The sequence below is a fragment of the Papio anubis genome, chromosome 2, assembly GCF_008728515.1.
Source record: "Papio anubis isolate 15944 chromosome 2, Panubis1.0, whole genome shotgun sequence".
Taxonomy (NCBI): Eukaryota; Metazoa; Chordata; class Mammalia; order Primates; family Cercopithecidae; genus Papio; species Papio anubis.
In genome coordinates, this window is record NC_044977.1 from 33,155,504 (window position 1) to 33,182,819 (window position 27,316).

The 27,316-nt window shown below is 37.2% G+C and overlaps 1 protein-coding gene across 5 annotated transcripts in view; it reads right to left on the reverse strand.

Moving 5' to 3' along the window:
• Positions 1 to 27,316, reverse strand: part of SPICE1 (spindle and centriole associated protein 1) — a 75,570-nt gene that overhangs the window by 2,212 nt on the left and 46,042 nt on the right. For 4 of the 5 annotated variants that reach the window (XM_017955147.3, XM_009199992.3, XM_009199994.4 and 1 more), the window contains exons 8-16: positions 24,376 to 24,515; positions 24,042 to 24,179; positions 23,419 to 23,684; positions 20,928 to 21,059; positions 16,285 to 16,432; positions 13,777 to 14,001; positions 6,620 to 7,104; positions 3,460 to 3,640; positions 1,192 to 1,294 (exon numbers count right to left, since the gene is read on the reverse strand). In XM_017955147.3, the coding sequence (XP_017810636.1) occupies positions 1,192 to 1,294; positions 3,460 to 3,640; positions 6,620 to 7,104; positions 13,777 to 14,001; positions 16,285 to 16,432; positions 20,928 to 21,059; positions 23,419 to 23,684; positions 24,042 to 24,179; positions 24,376 to 24,515 (1,818 nt within the window). The remainder of the gene's footprint in view (positions 1 to 1,191; positions 1,295 to 3,459; positions 3,641 to 6,619; positions 7,105 to 13,776; positions 14,002 to 16,284; positions 16,433 to 20,927; positions 21,060 to 23,418; positions 23,685 to 24,041; positions 24,180 to 24,375; positions 24,516 to 27,316) is intronic. The other variant, XM_009199995.3, reaches the window with a different exon arrangement.

The window sequence follows — 27,316 nt, forward strand, 5'->3', positions numbered from 1 at the left end:
GTCCTTATTTGTTCATTAATAGTGATAGGCTTTGGCTGTGTCCCCACCAAAATCTCAACTTGAATTGTATCTCCCAGAATTCCCCCGTGTTGTGGGAGGGACTCATGGGGAGGTAACTGAATCATGGGGGCTGATCTTTCCCATGCTATTCTCATGATAGTAAATAAGTCTCATGAGATCTGATGGGTTTATCGGGGGTTTCTGCTTTTGCTTCTTCCTCATTTTCTCTTGCTGCCACCATGTTAGAAGTGTCCTTCGCCTCCCACCATGATTTTGAAGCCTCTCCAGCCATGTGAAACTGTAAGTCCAATTAAACCTCTTTTTCTTCCCAATCTCAGTTATGTTTTTATCAGCAACATGAAAACGGACTAATACAAATACAATTTACTTTTTAGAGCTGTTTTAGGTTTTTGGAAAGATGAGTGGAAAGTACAGAGTTCCCATATACCCCTTAACCCCCACCTCCAACACACACACAGTTTCCCCTATTATTAAGATCTTGCATTAGTGTGACAAATCTATTACAATGGATGATCTAATATTTATATGTTATAATTGACTGAAGTCCATATTTTACATCAGGGTTCACTCTCTGTGTTATACATTCTATGGGTTTTCACAAATGTATAATGACATGTATCTGCCATTACAATATTATATGGATAAGTTTTCAATAATGAATGTGCAGGGATGGGGAAGAAGGTCCAGGTAGTAGAAGAGTAACAAGACCTGGAACAGCACAGTACAATAGTAAGGATGCAGAGTAGAGAGAGAAAGGCTAGGTATGTCCTTAGTGTCACTATTTACCAATCATATGACCCATCTAGACAAATCACCCCATTAGCTCTGAGAGCTTCAGTTTCATTTACTGTGAAGGAGGAAAATACTGTTGGTCAATTCAGCTGTCCTGTCATACATCACCTCCTAATTTTGTAACCCATAAATACTCTACATATGTGTTATCTCATTTTTGTTTTCAGTAGCAAACCCATGCCTTTCAACTTAAAGTTTATTCCTCACTCCCTTTCCCCTCAAAATTCTCTTTTCCAATTATTTTACTCTCTTTGCATGAGCCTGTCTCAACCTAAGTCAGATATTGTACACTTCCTTTTTTCATAAAGAGAATAAAATACATACCAAATTCTTTTTTCCTTTTTTTTTTTTAAAGTAAATATTCACGCTGCAACTTACCTTCTTGTATTTATCCCACTGACAGGAGAGACAGTACTACATTTTGAGCTTTCTGAGGCTTCTGCTCCTGGAATAGATACCTCAATTGTTCTCTTTGCTCCTTCTAAAATATAAAAATAAGTATTAGTTTCATTACCTTTCAATGAAATAAAAATTTCACTTGATTTCTATCTTACCGAAAATTGCACATTACAAATTTAGTGGTTCTTTCCGTATTTTTTAATCTTAGCCCAAGATACACTTGATTTTTTTTTTTTTTTTTTTTTTTACTGAACTGTGAGATAAGAAACTTTAGTTACTAGTGTTAATTCAGTAGCATGCCAGTTCATAGAGAGCCAGAATCTTCGGACAAGTGGCATCATGTCAGCTCTGGAGGTGAAAAACAGAAATTAAGAGCTAGCCCTAAAGAACTTGAGATCTTTGTCCAAGAGAGCTTACCTAAAGTTTTCCCCAAAAAAAGGAAAAAGAAAATTTCTGAAGTCATTCAGCAAAACTTTAAATCTTTTAAATCAATTACATTATGACTATTACTGAAGACATTGAAATAGGAGAGGAAAGTTGGCTGAAGAGCTCCATATGGCCAATAGCAAGTATAATTATGAATATTTTCCATATTTCAGAAGTAGGTTGTCAATCAGCATATATTTACTAAGTATTTACTAATGAAAGACTTTATGTTCATCATAGGCAGTTTCACAGAGGCTCCTCGCTTTGTGTGACTTCCTAGCTTTACGAGGTAATAAAACCCTATTTAATTTTACAAAACATTCCTCAGTTACCTAGAAAACAAAAGAGGTTTTTCATGGCATATGGTTTATTTTTACTTTTATCATTATAGTCCACAGAGGTTTTTTTTTTTTTTTTAATAAATGTAAGAATTTTACTTATAAAAAGAATACTTTAGAAATAAATCACTGGACAGGAAAGAACACAGTTGCAAATCCACAACTTGCTTTGTAACTTGATAAATCACATAACCTCTTTGTGCCTCCCAGTTTACTTATTTGTCAAATAGGTATAATATTAGCCCTATCTACTCTAAAGGTGTGTTGAGGACTAAATTATATAATATAAATAAAAGCATATTTTAACCATACAGAAATACTGAAATGGAAGATGTATATTTAAACACAAAATTATTCTTAAGGCTGATCTGCTTTATTTTTCTTCCTTGCACTTAGCACTAACTGATATTATCCCAAATATTGATTTGTTTGTTGCCTGCTCCCCTACTCAAATGCTAGAGTATTCAAGCCCACACATGGCACGCACATAGAACATGTTCATACATAGTTAGTTCATTTATTTATTCTAATCAGAAGTTGTCTTTAGGCTTCATAACTATGAAGAACAGTAGACAAAACTGTCATTTGAGGAAGCCTAGAATAAACAAAGAGAGAGGGCCATGGGGAAATGCATTACTATCTTTTTCCAGCAATTTCCAAAAGAGTCTGCTTTCTGGGTCTGTATTTCAAAAAGGAAATAATTTCTGAGGGGAAAACTCTTATTGGAAGATACCTTAAAGGTAACCTACTTCAACCAGAAATAAGACATATTTGAGTCCCCCTCAAACACCAATGTTTGAACATCTCAGAGAACACATCAATTACTAGTACACGGAGCTTTTTCTATTCCTGACAATTACAGCCTTCTCTTTTACTGGACCAAAATCAATCTCTCTGTACTCTTCATGTAGCTCTGTCCCTTGAGGGCCTTAATAATGCAATTTCTGATAAAAACAACTTGATATATACTTCGTTTCATCAGTATCTTTTTGAATGTGAATACTATGACAATTTTTTCAGTTACTATTTTATTATTCAGAATCCCCTCTAGCTTTTCACATGCCTAAATGTAACAGAAAATTTAATTAATGAGTGAAAATGCTTTAACTGTTTTACAGAATAAGTTGTAATTTGTTGCTGATGAAATTCTAAATTAACATTCAGATATTTCATGCTTAGTTGCAGCATATGACCTAAGTGAACCGTACACTATAATGAATCCCATTTAGATGTAGGATAATTTAGGAACTCAGACACCGAAGATTAACTATAGGCATCATAGGATAGAAAGAATCAGGAGATCTGCCTTCTAATCCCATTTCTGTCACTTATCCTGTGAGTTAGGGCTGTTTCTTTCTGTGTAAAATTGAAGGCACCAAAATATATGCTCTGATATTTCTTTTGATTCAATATAAACTTGCGAAACCAAGAAAAGTGAAAACCTTCATATTTCTAGTTTTTAAATCATGAATTTGTGACCAACCAGTCCATGCTCTGAGAGGTAACTGAACAGGTAACATTGGTGGAGAAAGATTCAAACCAACAAGTTTCTGCTGCTCTATCAACTGCAGTAGTTTTCCACGAGCCTCCATACTTTGTCGATTCAATTCTGCAATCCGTTCCTCCATGCTACCTGGTGCTAGAGACTGTGCTATTGGAAAAGTCTTTGAGAGAGAGAGAGAAAAAAAAAAGTACAAATTGAATACTGAAAAATCTCTCACACGATTTATTTTATTTTATTATTATTATTATTTTTATTTTTATTTTTTGAGATGGAGTCTTGCTCTGTCGCCCAGGCTGGAGTGCAGTGGCGTGATTTCAGCTCACTGCATCCTCCACCTCCCGGGTTCATGCCATTCTCCTGCCTCAATCTCCCGAGTAGCTGGGACTACAGGTGCCCACCACCACACCCGGCTAATTTTTTTTTTTGTATTTTTAGTAGAGATGGGGTTTCACTATGTTAGCCAGGATGGTCTCAATCTCCTGACCTCATGATCCGCCCGCCTCGGTCTCATACAATTTTGACTTACTAAGTGCCAGCAAGTTAGTATTCACAGCCCTTATTCTATATAAATGTGAATAGTGAGCACACAATAGAATTTACAGTCCCTTTGTCTAAGCACATATTCTGGGAAAAGCTTTTCTGTGTCTCTTAGATCTGCAGAGCTGCACAAAAGATCACATGAGCAAAGAGCCTACTCCCAGTGAGCTGGTCTCTAAGTAAATGCCACACATCTTCGAAGACAGATCTGGGGTTTGACAGATTACAAAAGAGGATCTGCTATCTTTGAAACAGAAGTTTCTATAATTACAATCTTCAAATATGCACCACTTGGCAAAGATTCTGGGAATCTTTTCACTCCTTCTAACCATATGTCAGCCTCCCCAGGCCACTTTTGGCCTAAGATATCTGATTCAAGAATAGTTGGTGATTGGAAAGAAATATGAGAGGTAGGGTAAAAAATAGCCACCCCAAAAATATAGCGTAAGTTTAATTTGAAAATTCCCCCACAAATGTGCTTATGTCATTCCTAATCATTTCATTATTCCTACTTATGTCATTGTTTCAGTCCTAGTTATTTCATTTCTTTTTGGGAAAAAACAATCTCTAATAAAAGTCACTGATTTTTAGCCTATGTCTATTAGTAATAAATAAATAAATAGGAAAATCAGTATGAATTAAAGATCATTTTATGTTTCCAATTAAAAGAGGGTAGTGAAGACAGAAATATTAGATAGTCCCTTCTAGCTTGATCTATATACTAATTAGAAAAAGAGGCAAGCAAAACATTAGACTCTGCTGTCTTTTTTAAACCAAGAGTTGCCTGTTATGAATAATCTTCAAAACTACAAACATATAAACGCCTCCCAATGACTCAAAATTAAGGCAGTTGGTATTTACTTATATACACCACTACCAATGGCTGCCCTCTACTAGCAATATTCCTTTCTGGCTCCTCTTCTGCCAGTTCCTTCTGTCTACTACTTCTATGATTCAATACCCATATTGTCCTTATTCCCCATGAGCCAGTGCTGACAGAGAAGGCCCTTACTCTATGGCCCACCTTACCCAGACCTTCCTCACCAAAGCCCTCCAACCACCATTGTTAAAGCCCTTATGAACACAGTCACCTCAGGAGCTTCTAATCCCCACTGACAGAATCCAGCTCCTCCTATCAGAAACATGACAGGAGCTGCTTTGGCTCTAGAAAGGGTAAAAGAAAGTGTCTACTGTCACTGGAACCAGCATTTGGAGGTCTTTTATAAACCCTCTCTAGCTGGAATTCAGACTTCCTATCTCACCCAGAAACAACGAAATGAAGATTTAGGTTACCAGGTTAGCCCACAAAGTTTATTTAACTTACAAAACTCCTGCACTATAATATGCAGACCTTTGCTACTCAAAGCGTGCTCTTCAGACCAGCAGCACTGGCATCATTTGGGAACTTATTAGAAATGCACAGGTCCTACTCTAGACCTACTCAATCAGAAACCACATTTCAGCAAGATCCCCAGATGATTAATATGCATATTAAAGCCTGGCTTTAATAATCCTTTACAACGTTACTCCTGGCCAGGTGCAGGGTGGCTCATGCCTGTGAGTCCAGCACTTTGGGAGGCCGAGGCAAACAGATCACTTGTGGTCAGGAGTTCAAGACCAGCCTGGCCAACATGGTGAAACCCCATCTCTACAAAAAATACAAAAATTCACCAGGTGTGGTAGTGCACACCTGTAATCCCAGCTACTTGGGAGGCTGAGGCAGGAGAATCACTTGAATCCAGGAGGCGGAGGTTGCAGGGAGCTGAGATCATGCCACTGCACTCCAGCCTGAGCGACAGAGTGAGACTCCATCTCCAAAAAGCAAAACAGGCTGGGCACAGTGGCTCATGCCTGTAATCCCAGCACTTTGGGAGACTGAGGCAGGCAGATCATGAGGTCAGGAGTTCGAGACTAGCCTGACCAACATGGTGAAACCCCGTCTCTACTAAAAATACAAAAATTAGCCAGGTGTGGTGGCGTGTGCCTATAATCCCAACTACTCAGGAGGCTGAGGCAGGAGAATCACTTGAACCTGGGAGGCGAAGGTTGCAGTGAGCCAAGATCGTGCCATTGCTCTCCAGCTTGGGCAATAGAGCGAGACTCCGTCTCAAAACACACACACACACACACACACAAAACAAAACAAAACAAAACAAAAAACCACCTCACTTCTATACAAAAATCCATTCTATGTCCTCAAAAATTAACTACTCATGATTTGAGGGCCAATACTCTTTTATGAGCCATTTTAAGAATAAAAATACTTTCAATTAACATGTGGTTATGTGGCAAACATTCAAGTAATATTAATTCTATACTTGATACTTAAAACTTCATCCTAACTTAATCTTAGCTTTTCTTCACATTTTATCTTTGTCCTATTTTCATTTATATAATTTTCCTTTTATGCTGTCTTGTCTTGTATGTACAACAGACTGATAAATAACCTGGACCTATTGTATTGAAGACATGCCAAAGCATAAGCCATCTAGCCTCAAAGCTTTCTAGGATCACTTCTGAAAAGAAGTTTCTTAAGAAGCCCAAGCTAAAGTTCCTATTTAAATTCCTGTATGTCCCTAATCAATCCTTAAATGGTACTCACAGAAGTCATGTCACTTGCACTTTCTTGTTTGTTCAACTCCCGGAATCCATCCCCTTGCTCTCCTCTGGGCTCAATAATACTATTCGTATGTGCCTTCATAGCTGAATTCTGCAATGTCAAATCAGCAATTCGTGCCATTATGTCCTTTCTTTGTATTAATGCCTCATTTGTTCTGAGCTGCTGTCCATCTCCCAGTACTGGGAGCTCTTCTGAGAATGTGGGGCTTCTTGACTGTTGAGTGTTGGAATGGGAATTGCAGAGGGGCTGTGAGAGGTTAACAAAAGGAGCCTGAGTTTTGTTCTCCAAATCTTCTCCCATATGAGAGACTCTCCACCTCTGAGTGAAGAGACGATTCTCTTCACTTGAATTCTGAATATCTGTATCAACAGGTAAGGTCTTCTCTTCCCAATTTTGTTCCTTCTCAATTATTTCCACCGTTGGAGGAAGTCGTGGAGCAGGACGAGTTTGAACAGTCCTTCTCAATACTATAGATAAGAATTTAAAAATAACAAACATGTATTATTTTCCCATAGATTGACACTATACTCATCTCATTAGCCCACCATGGTAGCTAGAAAAGTATTTCAGTAGAAGTGTTTGGCTTCTGAACGCCTAAACTATTTTCAGCAGAGAACACACCAGCAATGTCACCCCTCGTAATCAAGTACAGAGACTTACCATGTTCCTTAAAGCATCTGTCAGTACCCTTGTGAAAAACCATCTGTCAAGTTCACATTGTAACACATATATTAATTCACATCTGGAAATCTTGGGGAATGAGGAAGCAGGTATAAGTACCCAATTTAAACTGCAGATAGCCAGGATAGGCCTCTCTGAGGAAGTAAAATTTTTAAATGATTACATTGATTACATATGTAATAGGAACTAGAGCAAAGGACATTACAGGCAGAAACAGCAACATATGTGAAGGCTCAAAAAACAGGAAAGAGCAAAGAAATGAGGCCAGCCTACCTGTAGGATAGCAACAAGGAGAGAACTGGAAAAGCAGGAGATTAGAGTAGTGTGCAGTGGCCATTTCTGGCAAGCCTTTCAGACCATGTTAAACATTTTGTAATTTAATCTAAGAGCAATGAAAACCTAGAGAACGTCTGGCAATTATTTGATTTAAATTTCTTAAATGCTGTGGATAATTGGAGGATAGTAGAAATGGAAACAGAAAATCCAGGAAGCAATTGTAATAGTCTAGAAGAAAGATGATAGTAGCTTTGACTAAGGTGTATTGGCATTAGAGATGATGAGAACTAAATAAATTTGAGAAATATTTTGGCAAAGAACTGACAGCAATGAACTAGAAATTGGGAGTGAGAAAAACACATAGATCAAGAAGACACATATCTTGAGTGGATGGTGATCACATTTACTGAGATGCTGAAGGCAAGAGGACAGACTTAGGGGAAGGAGGGCTTATCAAGAACCTAAGGTGCCCTAGGATTCATCTGTGTATCCATCCAAGCAGATGGATACATGGGTTTAAAAATCAAGAGAGACATCTGGGCTAAGATATCAAACTGAAAGTCACTGACATTTAGAAGGTATGAGAAGCCATGAGAATGAGTGAGATTATCCAGAGAGAAGAGTAGAGGGAGAAAAAAACCAGTATCAAGATATGAGGAACTCAACATGTAGGGTCAGGTAAAGGAGGGAAAAGTCACCAAAGCAGACTAAAATGGAGCAGTCGGAAAGATAAGGAAAATATTACACCAACATGGCATCAAGGAAACAAAGTGGTTAATTGTACATAATACCACTGTCAGACCTGGAAACATAAGGACAGAAAAATGTACCCTGGACTTAGTAACAGGGAGGCCACTGGAGCCCTTAGCAAGAGTAGTTTAGATGGAATGCCCTAATTGAAAGGAGGGATGCTTCTAGTTCAAGACTACAGACTGAGCACACATTTATCTCACCTCTTTTCATTGACAGCAAGGACATATAAAAGGAAATAAACCCACAATCAGTAAAGAGAATAGTCTGGGAAGAGAATCATTAGCAAACAAGATATTTCAGCAAATCTCTGGAAGACTGGAAGTAGATGGAAAGCATGTGAAAGAGTACAACTGAGCAGAAACCATACTCCAGAATACATATACATTAGAAGGAAATGACAGGTGAAAGCCAGTATCTGGGGGTGGGGGGCACCCTGAAAAGGCTGCAGTCACAAAGCTGACAGGTACAGAGGAAGAAAGTGAGAAGTAGAACTGAAATCTGGGGAATTACTTGAAAATTTGTCTACTGTATGCTTTTTCCAGTCAAGCTGCTGCACACCACTTCCCTGAACTGTCCTCCTAAGCAAAAAATCAAGGATGGAAACAGTAAATGTGAGCACCCCAAGTGAATGGCTGGATCCTAGTTACATATTCTAAAAGGAAACCCATAGTTAGTAAATCGTACCCATATACACAAAGCAACCACATAAGGGAAAGTCTACTGGGAAAATAGACCTAGACTTATCGACATCACAGAAAAGAAAATGTATGACAACCACCTACAATATTGAACTTATTCATTCTTAAATATAAATGAACAATAGGAAAAAACCAGCAGCACAAAAGAAAAAAGCCAAGACAGGGAAACTGAACAGATCAAGAAGAAAAGAAAATTCAGGTACAGAAGAAAATGAAAGAAAATTCACAGTAGAATTCTAACTAGTATCCTCAGAAAAGTTTCTGGAAGATACTGCATTCATAATAAGTATCAGTGAAAAAAGGACAATCAGACAAGTAAGGGCTCTTGCTTGGAAATTAAAAATACAATTGACAAAATTTTAAAAATCCAAAAGACAGGCTTGAATATAAAGTGAAAAAATCTTCCAGAATCTAAAAAGTAAGATATAAGGCCAAATACATAAGAAAATCCCAACGATCAACATAAATTTTCCCCCAAACTGAAGAAAGTCATATGTCTTCAGACTGAAAGGTCCAACTACTGTCTCACAGTGCAAGAAGGTAAAAACCCATATTTAGGCATACCTTGTGCAACTTCAGGATAAAAACAAGAGATCGATCCTAAAAGCTTTCTCAGAAAAAAAAAAAAAATAGGTCCAATATAAAGAAATAAAAGACATCTCATTATCAGACATCTCAACTGAACACTGAATACTAGAAACCAATGGAATAATGCCTTTAATTTCTCGGGAAAAAGAACTCTTGACCTAGAATTCTTTAGCCACATTATCAATCAAGTGTAAGAGAAAAATGAAAACATCTTCAGAATTTCAAGAACTCAAGAGTTTACCTTGCATATGCTTTTTCTGATTATTTCTTTCAGAAAATTGTGAAAGAAAACTAAATAATAAGAGGAAACAAGTGACCCAATCCAGGTGTGCAATGATACCAAGACCCAGGATGAGAATTATGCAGAAGGCCCAGCAAGCAATAAGCAATCAGTGAAGGCTGCAGCAAGTTTAAAGGGCTTTGAGAAGGTGTCTCTGGGATGAAAGCAGATTCCATGCCACAGACAGTATGACAAAAGGACTTGAAGATATGGTGAAAGCACATTATTCTTTTGTCAACAAAAGAGTAAAGGCAATTTGAAAGTCTACACAAAGCAAAAACTGTACAAGTCATAGTATAAATATATAGCAAAAAGAGTCTGAGCTCTCATAACATGAAATAAGAATTCACCTTGATTTTCATAAGAACTTTTTCCTTTGTTTGGCCCAAGCACTGGCAGTAACAATGGATTCGAAAAGAAAATGTAATGGTTATTTATTTGTTTTCACTTGTCAATATGTATATAGACAAGACACAGAAAACACAGTTGTTGCAATGGAAGAGAAGGTTAATGTAATCAAACTTAATAATGTGAAAGGGAAAGGATAATTAACTGAAGGTGGGAGGTAGAAAACAGAAGTAAAGCAGAAGGGAAGGGATGCTAGTATTTCATGTAGTGGAAGTCAAGAAATACTATCTAAAGTTAAAAAAGAAATAGAAAGTATTTAAAGTAACAAAAAAGATTAAAAATAAAAACAAAACTATCCAGAGTAGAGAAGGGAAGTAGGTGTTAGGGTGAATTACACTCTCTTCTTTCATAGGGAGATTCTATAATTATTATGTAAAGTTGGTATCTCAAGAAAAGAGATGCAAAAATATTTTATATTAATTACGGAGACAATTACCAAATAAACAAAAATCAAATTGGAATAAAAATGACTACCTTTAGGGGAATGTACTGTGAAAGTTGTCAGAATGAAAATGGAGTCATTTGGCTGGGCATGGTGGCTTACTCCTATAATACCAGCACTTTGCAAGGCTGAGGTGGGCGGATCACCTGAGGTCAGGAGTTCGAGATCAGCCTGGCCAACATAGTGAAACTCAGTCTATACTAATAATACCAAAAAAAAAAAAAAAAAATTAGCCAGCCGTGATGGTGCACAACTGTAATCCCAGCTACTCAGGAGGCTGAGGCAGGAGAATAGCTTGAATCCAGGAGGCAGAGGTTGAGGCAGGAGAATAGCTTGAACCCAGGAGGCAGAGGTTGCAGTAAGCTGAGATTGCACCACTGCACTCCAGCCTGGGCGACAAGAGTGAAACTCTATCTCAAAAGAAAAAAAAATTGAGCAATTTGTGTCAGAGCACAAGTGACTTTATCAGAGTCACTTTATCAGACACAAGTGACTGATAAGTGGAGCCTCAAAGAGGCAGGAAGGAAGGGTTCTCATGCATGTATGACTGATAACAACTATTCAAGAGATTTCAAAAACCAGAACCTTGCACAAAGGCCTCCACAATCTTACACAAAAAATAATTCTGCGAGGACATCTGCCCAACAACCAACCTTAGATTGATGCCACCCTTGTTACTGATCCTTGTAGCCAAGGATAGTTGTCTCAAAACAACTTAGATAATCCTCCTCATTTCCCCTTTAAAAACTCTTGTCTTCCTTTACTTCCCTGAATATGCCCACCATATTCCCATTGCAATGCTCAATCCCAAATAAATATCAGTTTCTTTTAGAGAGTCTCTCTCTGGGTTAAATTGACAGTACTTTTTTTAAAACCACATAGAAATATGAATTAGAATAAACACTTTAAGGAATGAATGGGAGATCAGAAAATGAAATGAAACTGCACACAAATACAAATTCACACACACACACACACACAACTCGTTCAAGAAGCATGGCTGTAAAGAAAAGGAGAAATAAATCAATAGCTAGAGGAAAATATTTATGACGGGAAATGCTACAGCAATATTGTCCAATATGGCAGCTTCTAGTCATATGTGGCTATTCAAAGTTAAGTTAATTAAAATTAAATAAAATTTAAAATTTTAATTTCTCAGTCACACAAGCCACATCAGGTGCTCACTAGCCCCATGCGGCCAGTGGCCACCATTCTGGATGGAGCAGATACAGAACATTTTCATCAACCCAGAAAATTCTATTAGACAAGGCTATCCTAAAAGAGAACTGAATGCTGATGAAGGGCCCTACGTATCACCCATTTTCATCTGCATATTCTGTTTAACTGAATAATTCTTTATATGTGAGTATTCCAAACAATGCTTGAAAAATATAATAAAACATCACCAATTCAAATACCTATTCACAAGCATCTCTGTCTGCACATTATAAAATAAATGGGCAGTTATTTCAAATGCAGACTTGCTGAAGATACTAACAAAATGTTGTCTATAGCAATCCTTGACAAACTTGCTTTAACAAGCATTTAGTAAGTTTGTGATCAGAGTAAAAATATTTATTGTAACTGTTTCTTACAAATAATTTTAAGCTATTTTATGATCACCAATGAAAAATATTTACAACATCTAAGCAAAGATCATTAGACAAGCCTATTAACAACATGCAAACATTTGAACAACTAACTAATTTAAAGAATAAAAGTCTAGGCTGAACAGAAATCAGAACTGAAATCATATTTCCTGAATCTTGCCAGAGATAATAATACCTTCTAGCCCTCTGAAGAGGAAATACTGAATCATACACTGATAGGGCTGTAGGGAGCATTAAAGATAAAGAAATATCTTCTCATTTCATAGATGGAAAAACTTAGGTCTAGAAAAGGTAAACCATCTGAGCCTCATGCCTCACAGCTAGTCAAGAATAAATGGGCCAAAATGCCAGCACTTCTGACTCTCAGCCTGGCACTGTCACCACTGCACCACACTGATCTGACAAATGCTACATCTGCATTACAAATAACAAAACAGAATTTTTAATAGCAAGGATTTGTCATTTTATTTAACCCCTTGGGCTTCTTCATGTCCTTTATTGGAAACATACATCAAAATGCAGAAAATTGCACAAAATTCGTATGTCCCAATAACAATTAACAGTTATTTTTCTGTTCCCGTATGTAAAAATATAAAAAAATTTTTAAAAGAAATAAAAATTCAGGCTAATCAGACCTGAATAATATTTTTCAAAAAACTTCAGAAGAGAGTTTAAGATACTGGTTCTTTTTTTGACCAAAGAACTTTGAAAATGAAGTAAAAACAATAGCTCCAGAAAAAATGTACATGGGGACAAATAAATCTAATTTTCCCAACAATGAAGTAGTTCATGGGACTTCTGAAGACCATTCATGAACCCTAAGTTAAGAATCTTTGAGCTAAGAATTAATAATACATTCTTAACCTGTTTACTCTACCTGTGAGATGCAAAAGTAACTCTAAAGCTATTTTTAATTGTCCATTAACTTTTATTATAAAATTCCCTCAACTGAGCTGAAAACTTTTGATGAGAAAGAGGTGAATATGATGACCAGATGTCACTTACACGACCCTTAAAGTCATAGTTCTCACCTTTCCTTAGTCTAACTTTCATTACTCTTTGGAGTATAATCTCCTGCTTCTAACTCTTTCATATGCTCATGGATCATTGGGACAAAAGGGATTCCCCTTAATCTGCATCTTAATACTAAGGACTCTGATCTTTTGATCTGAGTTTAATACTTACAATGTTTAATAAAATAGACATGCAATAAAATTAATTAAATGTCACACATGACCACAGGTATCCTACACATAGCATGAAAAGTCTTCCTTCAGCTTAAAGGCTATGTCTGGTAATCAAATGTCTTTTTCAATTCTGTTTTTCATGTAATGGTGAACGTAATACATTGTACAAATGGAACATAAAAAACAACTTTCATGTAACTTTAGAAGAAAACTTACCGTCCTGAAGAGGAGAGAATTTTAAGTTGCTCTTCTGCCTGGGTGGTGTTAACAACACAGCTGGCTCAAAAATATGTGCTGGAAAATTCTTGGCCAGAGTCATGTTATCTGGAGGGTCTGGCACCTGAGACAGTTTAACAGGCAACTCTTCCTGTGGGAATTCAACCACCTCTTCCTCTCTGAACATCAATGGCACTGAGACATTGGCATTTACAGCTGGACCCTCTGAAGAAGATGAAAGGATATTAGCACAACAGGAACAAAAAGAAACTATGGGCACATTTCAAGTATTTATTCTTTTTTCTTTTGTTTTTTTTTTGTTTGTTTTTTGTTTTTTGAGACAGAGTCTTGCTCTGTTGCCCAGGCTGTGGAGTGCAATGGTGCGATCCTGGCTCACTGCAAGCTCCGCCTCCCGGGTTCACGCCATTCTCCTGCCTCAGCCTCCCGAGTAGCTGGGACTACAGGTGCCTGCCACCACACCCGGCTAAGTTTCTGTATTTTGTTTAGTAGAGACGGGGTTTCACCATGTTAGCCACGATGGTCTCGATCTCCTGAGCTCATGACCCGCCCGCCTCGGCCTCCCAAAGTGTTGGGATTACAGGTGTGAGCCACTGTGCCCGGCCCAGGTATTTATTCTTAAATGCATCTCAATAGAGTGCAAAATTCACATGAATCAACATGGTTCCTGGAGCCTTCACTTTCTAGGCTGTATCCTCCTCTGCCAATCATTCATGGGCAGGCTCCTGGTGAGCTAGTACTGAGAAGTAGTTACTATTTTTGAGAAAGTCATTGGGGCCTCAAAGCCATGAAAAGCGAGCCACTTAGGGACTCCTAAAAAATCCTACGTGGCACTCTAGAGTTTGTCTTTTTCTTTTTTTCTGTTTTTTCAGACTGGATCTCACTCTGTCACCCAGGCTGAAGTGCAATGGAGCAATCTTGGCTCACTGCAGCCTCGACCTCCCAGGCTCCAGTGATCTTCCCGCCTCAGCCTCCCAAGTAGCTGGGACTATAGGCATGTACCACCACACCCAGCTAATTTTTTGTATTCATTGTAGAGACGGGGTTCACCATGTTGCCTAGGCTGGTAGAATTTTTCATTATTTGTTATGGATAGCTTTTTAATGGTCATAACAAGTAATAAAATGGCTAAAATGGGGCACATTAATGCACTGACCACCATATACAAGGCTCATTACAAAACAAGGAACTTCACAGGTCATGCATTATCACAACATAGTCACATTCCATATTATTTTAAAAGAGTTACAAGAGCTGAGACTCAGGAAGATATTACATAAATCTTTGGTCTCACCAACATAAATCTTTCTGACTTTTTCCACAGGCAATAACAAGAATTAACAATAATTCTACAACATACTTCCTCCCAGCCCTTCTCACCTATAGGATAATCAAAAGTTTTCTCAGTAGTGAAGCTTAACTCAGATAACAGTAAAGCACTAACATATTCCTTTACTGAGATATTAATAGCAAGACTTGCCGGGTGTGGTGGCTCACACTTGTAATCCCAACACTTTGGGAGACCGAGGCAGGCGGATCATGAAGTCAGGAGTTCAGATCAGCCTGGCCCACATGGTAAAACCCCGTCTCTACTAAAAACACAAAAATTAGCTGGGCATGGTGGCACGCACCTATAATCCCAGCTACTCAGGAGGCTGAGGCAGGAGAATCGCTTGAAAATGGAAGGCGGAGGTTGCAGTGAGCTGAGATGGCGCCACTACACTCCAGCCCGGGTGACAGAGTGAAACTCCATCTCAAAAAAAAAAAAAAAAAAAAAAAAAGCAAGACTCTACCAGAAGACAGAGATCTGCCCTAGCCATTGAGTTTACCTCATGCAAGTTAAATTTTGGTCAGTCACTTCTTAGAATCCATCCTAAGAAAACGGTTTTAAATACATAAAACACTTTTCTTACAGATACTCATCAAAGTCTTACTTAAAAGTAAAACACATGAAAAAACAGAAATGTCCAATTCAGCCTATAGCACATGATAGCACAAGAGATGAAGAAAGAATTTCAAAACAACACTACCACACATGAACAAAAGTTATGTATTTCTAAAATTCAGTATTTTTCTCTTTCCAAAATCATCACTTCTGAATCTAGAGCACTGTGATTAAAAGTGCTAGCACTCTCATTGATCTAGGTGTCTGGTTCTGCTACTTTCTACCTGTGTGCCTTTGCTAAGTTACCAACCCTCTCTGAGTCTCAGTTTCCTCTAAGGAGAACACTAATGGGGTAACAATAACACCTACCTCATCAGACTATTATGACATGAATTGAAATTATGCATGTAAGACTTAACAAGTATCTGGCATAGAGCAAGCATCCAATATTAGCTGGAAAAGTAGTGGCAATTGTAGTAGTAACAATACTGTACATGCATAAACAGTCAATAAGTCTATATAAGTTTAGAGATTTAAGGTTTGGTTTGTTATCTAAGGCCATTAAGTAACTGAATGACAGTCTGAGATAATAAGAATACACTCACCTGAACTGTCCATATTTCTTCTACCTGTGGCTCCCCTTTCTGATGCCTGAATTTCTTGTCTGTTATTTATCACAGGACAGTTCTTAATAGCATGTGTGAGTGATATAAGTTGCTCGTCTGTTGTGACCATGTACTGCTGAAGTCTTGCCTGGAGAGGAAAACATATGAAATAATATTATTAGCATATCAAACATCAAACGACCACCTAGAAAGCACACCACCCAAAGGATATGTGTGTATTTACGTATGTGCAATATCATCATTTTAAATACTTCAGGAATTTGAGACTTTCATTCAAATGAAAGAAATGCTATTTATAATTATAAATATTCTAATAGTTCCATGATAGGGGAATGGTTAAGTAAATCATGAAATGGTAATTAATAAATACCCTGCTATAACAATAAGAATGAACCTTTCCACAGGGCTTTCCATTTACAAAACCTCTTCAGGATGTTTCAACTGACTCTTAAGCTACCCCCAAGAGACACAGATACATGAGGTGGAGGAAACAATGAATATTACCCAGGCATTTAAACTGATAAACATGAACAGCACAAAATTCTGTATGTAATTAATACAAATATTAATTAAAACTTGATTTTTATATATGAGAATGAGACAGAACATTTTATATATGTATATAGATATTCTCATATTTGTCTATATGTGTGTGTGTATATATACATATTTTTAATATTACATAAAGGTTTTTTTTTTATTTAAAAGATCACCCACAAAATACCATACCCATAGATTTACTTTCTGGCACAGAGCTGAATGTGTTAAGCGTTTGGAATTCCATTCTTACATGTAAAAGTCAAACAGATTGCCCAGAAGGTTAGATGAATTTGTTAGATGTTCTTTATATTTTCTACAGGGATGATATAAGTAGGTCATCTAAAAACATCAGGTTTGATCACTACCACATAATGCTCATCTTTGTTATGTATTAGTGTTACGCAAATGGTTCTTGGAAGTAGAGAAGATTGCAGGTAGAAGGAAGAAAAAGAGAGTTCTGTAAATTGCTGACACCCTGTAATAATGACAAAGAAAACCCAAGGATGGCAGCTAGTAACAAACTTCTATCTAATATATATCTCATGTATGCTTAGAGAGATACAGACATTTGATAAAAGTCAGGTGCAGCCAGACTTCAGAAATATTATTAATAGTACTGCTCAATGAAGTATAGTAAACATTTTTATACCACCAGTCCAAATTTTTTCCCAAATTTCATACTCATATATCCAGTGGCCTACTCAACACTTCCATCTAGAATTCAAACAGACTTCTCAAACTTAAAACATATAAAGCCAAATTCCTCCTAAAGCCTTCTTTACCTTATAAGTGGCAACTGCATCATTTTAATTATTCAGCCCAAAACTTTGGAATTATCCTTGATTCTTTTCCAATATCCTCTACTTGACTCCATATCCAATAAATTAGCAGACTGCATTGGTCAGCCTTCAAAATATATTCATAACTTGATCACTTTTCACACCCTCTCCCACTTCCACCCTAGAACAACTTGCCATGTCTCACCTGAACTATTCCAATAACTCCTCATGTAATAGTCTGCTTTTGTGTTTGGCCACCTACTCTAGTCCCATACTGTTCCCAAACTGTATGCTGAGGCACCTCAGGGCACTAAAGTGAACTTACAGGGGCACCAAGGGAAAATTTAAATCTTCAAGGGAAATAGTGATGCTTGCCATCTATCAGACACTGGTGAACTATTAGCTCAGGACAGTTCACAGTTTCAATGTCAGATTGCATTACATTCCTTTTGATGATGTCAAATCTTCTCATGGTTGGGCTTTCAGCAGTTGCTAGGTCAAAAAGAAAAAAAAAAAAAAAAACCACAAGTTCTGGAGGAAAATCAGTGTGGAACAGGAAATAAGAATGATTGTGTCCCAACTGATTCCAAGCATTGAGAAGTGGTACAGTGCTCAAAAGGTATATATAACCCATTAGTAAATCATTGTAGTTACTTAAGAAAAAGTAATACTTTTCCTCAAACAGCCCCTCAGTTGTTAGGATATAGTTGTTTGGACTTAACAAGTAGAACTGTTTTTGGCCTAGGGGTGTTATAAGACACTAAGGGCACTGCAACCCAAGAAAGGGCACTAATCTCTGATCTAGTTTCAACATAGCCCAGAGTGATCTTCTTAAACCCAAGACAAATCACATCTCTTCTCTTTAGTGGTTTCCCATCTCACTTAGCATAAAAGCCCATGTCTTTAATCAGCATGCAAGGCCCTATGTGATTGGGCTTACCTGATCTTATCTCCTAACTCTCTCTTCCCCATACTCTACTCTTGCCACACTGATCTCCTTGATGACTCTAAGTTCACCAGTCACACTCCCACCGTAAGACCTTCGCACTTGCTTTTTCTTTGCCCAGACTGCTCTTCTCTCAACTACCCACATGCTCACTCCTCACCTCTTCCAGGTCTTGGCTCAAATGTCACTTCCTCAGACAGGAATGGCCCATCTCATTTGTAACTGCATCCTACCCCATCCTGTGCATTTCCTATGCCTTTACGTGCTTTATTTTTCTTCAAAGTACATATCACCATCTAACTTACTATACTTCAACTTTCTGTTTTTAGGATTTATTTAGAATGTAAGCTCCATGAGGGTAAAGTTTTCTATATTTTGTTCACTATTCTATTTCCTGTACCTAGAACAGTACCAGGCCCACAGCGGGTATTCAACAAAGATTTGTTAAGTAAATCAGTACATTTTAAAACTGCACATCTTCCCAGGATAATTAAAAACATATGTTCTGCAAAAATATGTATATGAATGTTCATAGCAGCATTATTCATAGCAGACAAAACATAAAAATAACCCAAATGTTCATTAACTAATGAAGGAATAAATAAAATCTGGTATATCCATACAATGGAATATTATTGGGCAATACAAAGGAATGAAGTACTGATACATGCTAAACATAAATTAACCTTAAACATTATGCTAAGTGAAAGAAGAGCACATATTACATTATTCAATTTCTATGTAATATCTATATTAGGCAAATTCACAAAAAGAGAGACTGAAGAGTGACTTCTAAAGGGTACAGGATTTCTCTCTGGAGTGAGGAAAATATTCTGGATTTAGATAATGGTGCTGGCATACAACTTCAAATATACTAAAAACACTGAATGGTACATTTTAAAAGGGTGGACTTAATGGTATGTGAACTATATTATCAAATTTGTATGTGGTTTGGGTTTTTTGTTGTTGTTTTGTTTTTTTAGAGACAGGGCCTCACTCTGTCACCTAGGGTGGAGTGTAATGGCAAAATCGTAGCTCACTGCAGCCTCAAATTCTTAGGCTCAAGTGATCCTCCTGCCTCAGCCTCCCAAGCAGTTAGAACTACATGCATACGCCACCATACCCAGCAAATATTTTTATTTTTTGTAAAGACAGGTCTCACTCTGTTACCCAGGCTGATCTCAAACTCCTGGCCTGAAGTGATCTGCCCACCTTGAAAAATGTTGGGATCAAAGGTATGAGCCACTGTGCCTAACCCTATATTATCAATTTAAAAAAGTATACATCTCATCATCTAATGTCCATTAACACAAACACAATTTCTCCATCACTTGTCTAGTCTCTTCTGGCTGATAAATAAAAGTAATAATAACTACCATATGAGAACAAAAAGGACGAATAAAATAAGACTGTGTACACTCAAGAAGCACACAGTCTCAGTGACAAGTACACATGTAAGTATAAAACAATTTGATGAACGCAATAATACCAATATCCAGACAGTATCCGAAGTACACAAAGAAGCAAGGTGCAGTGGCTCATGCCTGTAATCCCAGCACTTTCAAGGGCCAAGGTGGGCGAATCGCTTGAGCCCCAGAGTTCAAGACCAGCCTGGGAAATATGGTGAAACCCCATCTCTACAAAACATAAAAAGTTAGCTAGGTATGGTGGTATGTACCTGTAGTCCCAGTGACTTGGGAGGCTAAGGTGGAAGCATCACTTGAGCCCAGGAGGTCCAGGCTGCAATGAACTCAAGCCACTGCACTCCAGTCTGGATGACAGAGTGAGACACCAACTCAAAAAAAAAAAAAAAAAAAAAAAGTGCACAAAGGAAGAATGCTCAATGCAGCATGGAAGCAATAGGTTTTCCACAAGAGAACTGTGTAAGTCTTTTAAAAAAGAAAAGGAGCCATTAGTCAAGCAGCAAAGAGGACTTTATGTAACAAATATGAAGATACTGTGAATAACTGTAAATGGCATCTGATGTGATTGCAAAAGGACTCCTCAAAGGCCATCTTCTGCTGCTTTGAAATTAAAAGTGGCTATCATAACACTCATTTCACATTTTGGATTAACTACTGTAACACTGGTAGTTATAATTTTAATGCAGACTCTGTCTTCCCACTAAATAGTAAGTCTCTTAAAGACAGGGAGACAGTCCATATGCTACTTCCAAGCTTCTACTATAGTACCTCCATTTAATAAATGTTCAATAATACCTACCACTGATGATAATAATGACTGATAAGTAATCACATCAACACAGTTAAACCAAAAGCAACTCTAAGAGAATCCAGTACGTGTTTAAAGATGTTTTATACCACTGAACACACAAAGTTGGGATCTCATCTGAGTACCTGTGTAGTAGCATTTTCTTCTCTAAGACGAAGAATTTCAGCTGTCAGAGCATCAATGAGCTCTCGATGATCACCTAATACTTGTTCCAGTTGTTGCCTTGTCTCTACTTCTTTACGTAGCTGGATCTCACTCTGCAAAAAGATATCAAATAAACTTCCACCAATAGCCTCACATGTTGAAAACTAAAAGTTTGCACTCAAAGCTGGCAAAGAAGATATTTACAAAGAAGCATATATTATGTGACAGTAATGACAAAGATTTTTATTAAACGGTTTATTATATTTAATTAAAGAAAATGTGCTGCTTTATCCTCTTCCCTTCCTTAAATAGAATAAAATGAACAAAATGTTATATAAAATTAAGTCACTATATTTTTTGTAGAAAGAAAGTAGAGGGATATACATATACATATTGTTTGAATATACACTGACCATCTCTAGAAAGATACACTGGTATCTGGTAATAATAGTTGGCTAGAAGTAAGCAAACATGCTAGCTGGAAGTTAGTGATGAGAGTTAGTACAATCTGCTGTATCTCTGAATTTCATAACGTGACTATATCGCCAATTCAAAAATTAAACTTGTTAAAATATAATTTAAAATAAATGACAACTTTAACTGGTTTAACTTTGTAAAGCAAGTGATTAACTTAAAAGTACATGCTTCTGGCCAGTCGCCGTGGCTCGCGCCTGTAATCCCAGCACCTTGGTAGGCCAAGGCGGGCAGATCACGAGGTCAAGAGATCGAGACCATCCTGGCCAACATGGTGAAACCCCGTCTCTACTAAAAATACAAAAATTAACTGGGCATAGTGGCGTACGCCTGTAGTCCCAGATACTCAGGAGGCTGAGGCAGGAGAATCTCTTGAACCTGGGAGGCAGAGGTTGCAGCAAGCCAAGATTGTGCCACTGCACTCCAGCCTGGCAACAGAGCAACACTCTATCTCAAAAAAAAAAAAAAAAAAGTACATGCTTCTAAGCCTGCAATACTTTCCAAGAGCCAAAAGTATACTGCTGAAGATTCCTGAGTTAAGGGTGAAAGAATGTTAAGGTTTTAATAGGTCTGACAATACAACGAATCTTTAATTAAAAAGTTAATTTTAGGGTCAAGTGTGGAGGCTCACGCCTGTAATACCAACACCTTGGGAGGCCAAGATAGGCAGATTGCTTTCAGCTCAGGAGTTTGAGACCAGTCTGGTCAACATAGTGACACTCTGTCTCTACAAAAAAATACAAAAATTGGCTAGGTGTGGTGGCATGCACCTGTGGTCCCAGCTACTTGGGAGACTGAGGCTGGAAAACCACTTAAACCCGGGAGGTGGAGGTTGCAGTGAGCCAAGATCATGCCACTACTGCACTCCAGCCTGGGCAACAGAGTGAGACCCTGTCTCAAAAAAAAAAAAAAACAAAAGAAAAACAGCAATTCAATTTTAGGAAGACAGCTATAGAGAAACTGAAACATCTGTATTAAGTTGGAAAATCTATCTTATTAAATAATAAAGTTTTCTTAAACATTTTTGTCATATTTGTATAACAGGCTTAAGTACATAACAGTTTAAATAGATTTTCAAAGATGAAACACATAGCTAACTCTAATTCTGTGACATTCTGTGGATGATTACTTGAAATCAAATTAAACAAACAATTCTTCGTTGTTTTTTTTTTTTTTGAGACAGAGTCTCGCTCTGCTGCCCAGGCTGGAGTACAGTGGCGTGATCTCGGCTCACAGAAACCTCTGCCCCCCAGGTGATAGTAATTCTCCTGCCTCAGCCTCCCCAGAAGCTGGGATTACAGGCACCCGCCACCATGCCCGGCTAATTTTTGTATTTTTAGTACAGACAGGGTTTCACCATGTTGAGGCCAGGCTGGTCTTAAACTCCTGACCGCAGGCAACCCACCCACCTCGGCCTCCCAAAGGGCTGGGATTATAGGCATGAGCCACCGTGCCCAGCCAAACAAATAATTCTTGCTTATTTTATAAATTATTTTTACAACAATAAAACATCTCCCACTTAGACACTGAAGCTGTACATGAGTTTCCAGACATAAAGGGAACATGAAGAATTCTCCCACATATCAAGTCTACCACTTACAGGCAATGCCACTCTCCAAACTGAACGTGGGAGTAGGAAGCAGAGAATAGCAATAGAATGCAGACACAGTTAACAGTTCTATTTAATCTACAACTGTCAAACAGTAATATTTAATATTAGCACAAGATATAATTATATTAATGGCAGATTTACCCTACTAATTATAATTTGCTAAAGCTCTTATTAAAATTAAAATCACTTATCTGAGCATGTATCAACTAATGACAGAAAAGATTTAAGGGATAAGCCTTTACTGCAGATAATCTAAAATTGAGGTATTTTAAACAAAGCTATTCAAATTTGACTGTACTTTATTTGGAGGTTGCAATAAATGGAGAGGAAAAAAAACTCATGCATTTCTGTCTGAAGAGAAGACTCTAATAACCTAATGTTCTTACCTCTTTAAGGTACCGAACCAGGCGACAGAGGGAGCTCACCAATGACAAAGTGAAGCCTGTAAGACCCTGACTGCTCTGCAGTCCCTTGACCTCGCGACCTGTCCACCGCTCATATTCTTCCATTTCATGTTCCACTTCATGTATCATGTGTTTGAGGACATCCAGGTTGGAATTAGTCCTATTTGGTAAGTCTGCAGAAGTTGTGCTACCTGATAACATGTTTTTCTTCGGCTTGGAAAGAGCATGCAAATTCGGTTTTCTTTTCACTGATAATGAGAGAAGTCATTCTATTTTAAGACCAGGAAAAATTATGACCAGAAAACTACTAGAAAAACTTTTGACTATTGTTCACAATTTATAAAAGGCTTTCATAGATGATATCACTATTTCTCTCATAAAAATTAAACAGTTTAAACCAGATTTACACTAGCTATAATGAATGCACTAGAACCACTGTTCCAGAGTTACATGTGGTAGGAGACATTTCTTAGCTACCATTCAACAAACTCTTAGTTGCAACCATGTGGATGAGATTAAGGGGAAAAAACACTGACTAAGAGATTAAGACAGCTGTATCAAGTTACATGTTTAATAATTCATCTTTGTAAATTAAGGGACTGAACCTTTATTTAACAGCTGTTTTTGCTTCCTTGAGTTCAGCACGTGTCCCACAACATAGCTTGAGTCTAGAGTCTCAGTAGATTCTTCAGGCTGAAGCCTGGTTTGGAGTCTCTTGACAGCATTGGTAGCATTCAGAGCAGCTAAAAGGAAGAACATTTCCAGAAGTATCTCAAGTGGACAAACTTCTTAAGAAAGTATTTCAATTGACAGATCCATCAGTATTTTAGTCAATTAGGCTAAGGCAGTCAAAACTCTAACATTCCTTTACAAATCACTGCATTCAAGAATGAACCTAATAAAGCAGGCAACTAGAAATAATGCAAAAGGGAAACAAACCTCTTTGTTCCCCTGATGAAAGAGCAGGTGATGGTGTTCCTGGAGGAGTTACTTGTGACTGGGTTGCTATTTTCTGCTGAATATCAGTCCACAACTTACTAATTAACTCAGAATTCTCTTCCGTCAGTTGCTGGAGAAACCTATAAATTACAGAACAATAAGCTACATTAGAATTATAATATAAATTAACATAATCTAAATATAAATTAAATGACAGCAGGCATTTAATTTATATTATCTATATTATAAATTAATATAATTGTAATTTATATTTATATAATTATAAATTTAATTTTATATATGAATATGCATATAGATTTAATTATAATTTAATTATCTTATAATTTAATTATATAATCAATTATAGTTATATAATATAGTTATATAACTAGTTATATATCATTATATAAATGTTATATAATTATATAATTTAATTTATATTTTAATTATATAAATTGATTATATAATTTAATTATATTTTATTATATAAATTAAATTATATTTATATTATTTAAATTATATTATTTAATTTATATGTATATTATACTAATTTATATAAAAATAGGTGCCATCATTTAAACTGTCCAAATAGTTACATGTTTGATTTGAAGGAGCTTTTAGTAATTCATGGTCAAAGAAAAAACACTATTCACTTTAACTGATAAGACAGGTAGATAGCAAAAATGCCTATCACCTCAGTGTTAGAAAGAATCATTCCACCTGCCTCCCAGTTTCCTACCTACCTCAGTCCCTAACATAGGCATGTTTGCCCTTTCTGCAGTTTTGTGGTATGGCTCCATCCTCCTCTCTCTTTCTCTAGAGTAAAGTAATTAAGCATATATGGCTCAGCTCCTTTTGGTTTCTCTGTCCTACAAAGGAGCCTGTCCACAGAGCAGCCAGTCTCTGCCCATCAATGAAGTAAACTGACCACAGCATACTCTGCCCCTGTGTGTCAGGGAGAGGCTAGATAGAGTGAGAAGAGGCGCTGCAGTTTAGGGGTTAGTAATTACAAGTACATTGGTTACAGAGCTAAGCATTATGCTATAAACATTTTTATCACTGATAAGGTTGATATTTTAAGTTTCAACTGTCTGATTCACTTGTTTATTTCTCAGAATGCTGAAGGTACCACCTATCTTCTTCTGGAGGCTTAGTATAAAAGCAAGAACAAAGAGATAAATGGGGGGAAAAGCTTTAAGCAAAAGGAACCAGGACTTGATGTTTTGAGAAGTTTTCAGCCTGTCCAAATTGCAAGAGATTAGTAAAGTCGCTGTTAGGAAAGCATACTCTGGAGAGAAGGGCAAGAGTGTGGCTGAATAACCTCTTGCTAGTTCTGACTAAAGCATGTGATTCATGGGTCCTCCCAATGATCTCAGAAGAAGCTAACAATAAAGATGGGATTATCCAGGAAAGATCTGTCTATGGAATAGAAGACCATGACATACACAAGAACAAGATCTTTTGAGAATGTTATACCAACAGAAATACTGCTAGCTTGAATTGAAAGACACAAAGGCAGGATGAAATGAAGGAAGGGTGCTAGACTCCAAAAAGTCTACAGACTACCTTTCTCAGCCTCTGGTAACTATCATTCTACTCTCTATCTTCATAAGTTCAATAGTTTTAATTTTTAGCTCCCACAAGTAAGTAAGAACATGTGGCCATAGCTGCAGATCCACAGGCACAGAGGCCAAAGCCAGAGCCACAGGTACATGGCAGAGCCATGGATCCAGAAGGGTAAAGATTCAAGTCACAGATCATTAGTCCTAATAGTATTTGCCCTGCTGAATTTCAAAGTTGCTTGGAACTGCTGATATCTTTCTTCCTTGATTTTCCCTCGAAAAATGGAAATGTCTATAACTTTCATCCTATGTCTGTCCCATCATGGTATTTTGAAAGCAGACCACTTGTTTTCTAGTTTCATAGGACCACAAATGGAGAATTCTGCACCAGGATGGATTCTATCCAGTCCTCCCATAACTGATTTAGATGATCAGATTTGGGACTTTTGAGCTAATGATATTTAGATGAGATTTTGAACTTGAAATGAAGCTGAAAATTGAAGGATATTGGGATGGATCTTTGGGGACCACTGGAAGGACCATGGTAGGCTAAACAATAATGCCTGAAGATATTCCAAGTCCGAAACCTTGGAACCTGTCACTATTACCTTATATGGCAAAAAAGGGGTGGGCGAAGCCTCTTCAGTTACAATTTAGAATCTTGAGATGGGGAGATTATCTTGGGTAGACCCTAAATGCAATCACGTATATTCTTTTTTTTTTTTTAATTTTTTCTTATTTCATGTATATTCTTATAAGAGACAGAGGAAGATCTTTGACACCCACACAGAAGAGATAATGTGAAGACAGAGGCAGAGATTGGGGTGCTGCAGCCACAATTTCAGAAGCTGGAAGAAGCAAGGAGCAAATTCTCTTCCAGAGCAGCTTCTCCTCTGGAGGGAGTGTGGCCCTACTGATATCTTGACGTTGGCCTAGTGAAACTGATTTTGGATTTATGGCCCCCAGAACTGGAAAGAAATCAATTTCTGTTGTTTTAAGCCACCAAACTTGTGGGATATTTAATATACTTAATTGTAGCTATAAGACAAAAACAAAAATGGGATACACATGGAAGCATAGTATGTAAATACTTCATGTTCTGTCGAAGCAAAATATACAACTAAAAATGGGGAGAAGGATAGAGAGAAAATAATGGAAAGAATAGGAACATAGAAAAACTCACTTATTGTACAGGCAATAGGTAGAAATTAAAACAAAAAAAAATTTTAACTGACATACCTGACAATGGTATGTAAAAAAAGAAAACAAGATTAAAGGCTCTATAAAAGGTATATATACAAAGGTAACCACCAGAACAAAATTACAAACTTCCTAAATACCAAATTTTTTAAAAGAACAGAGAAGAAACATCACATAGA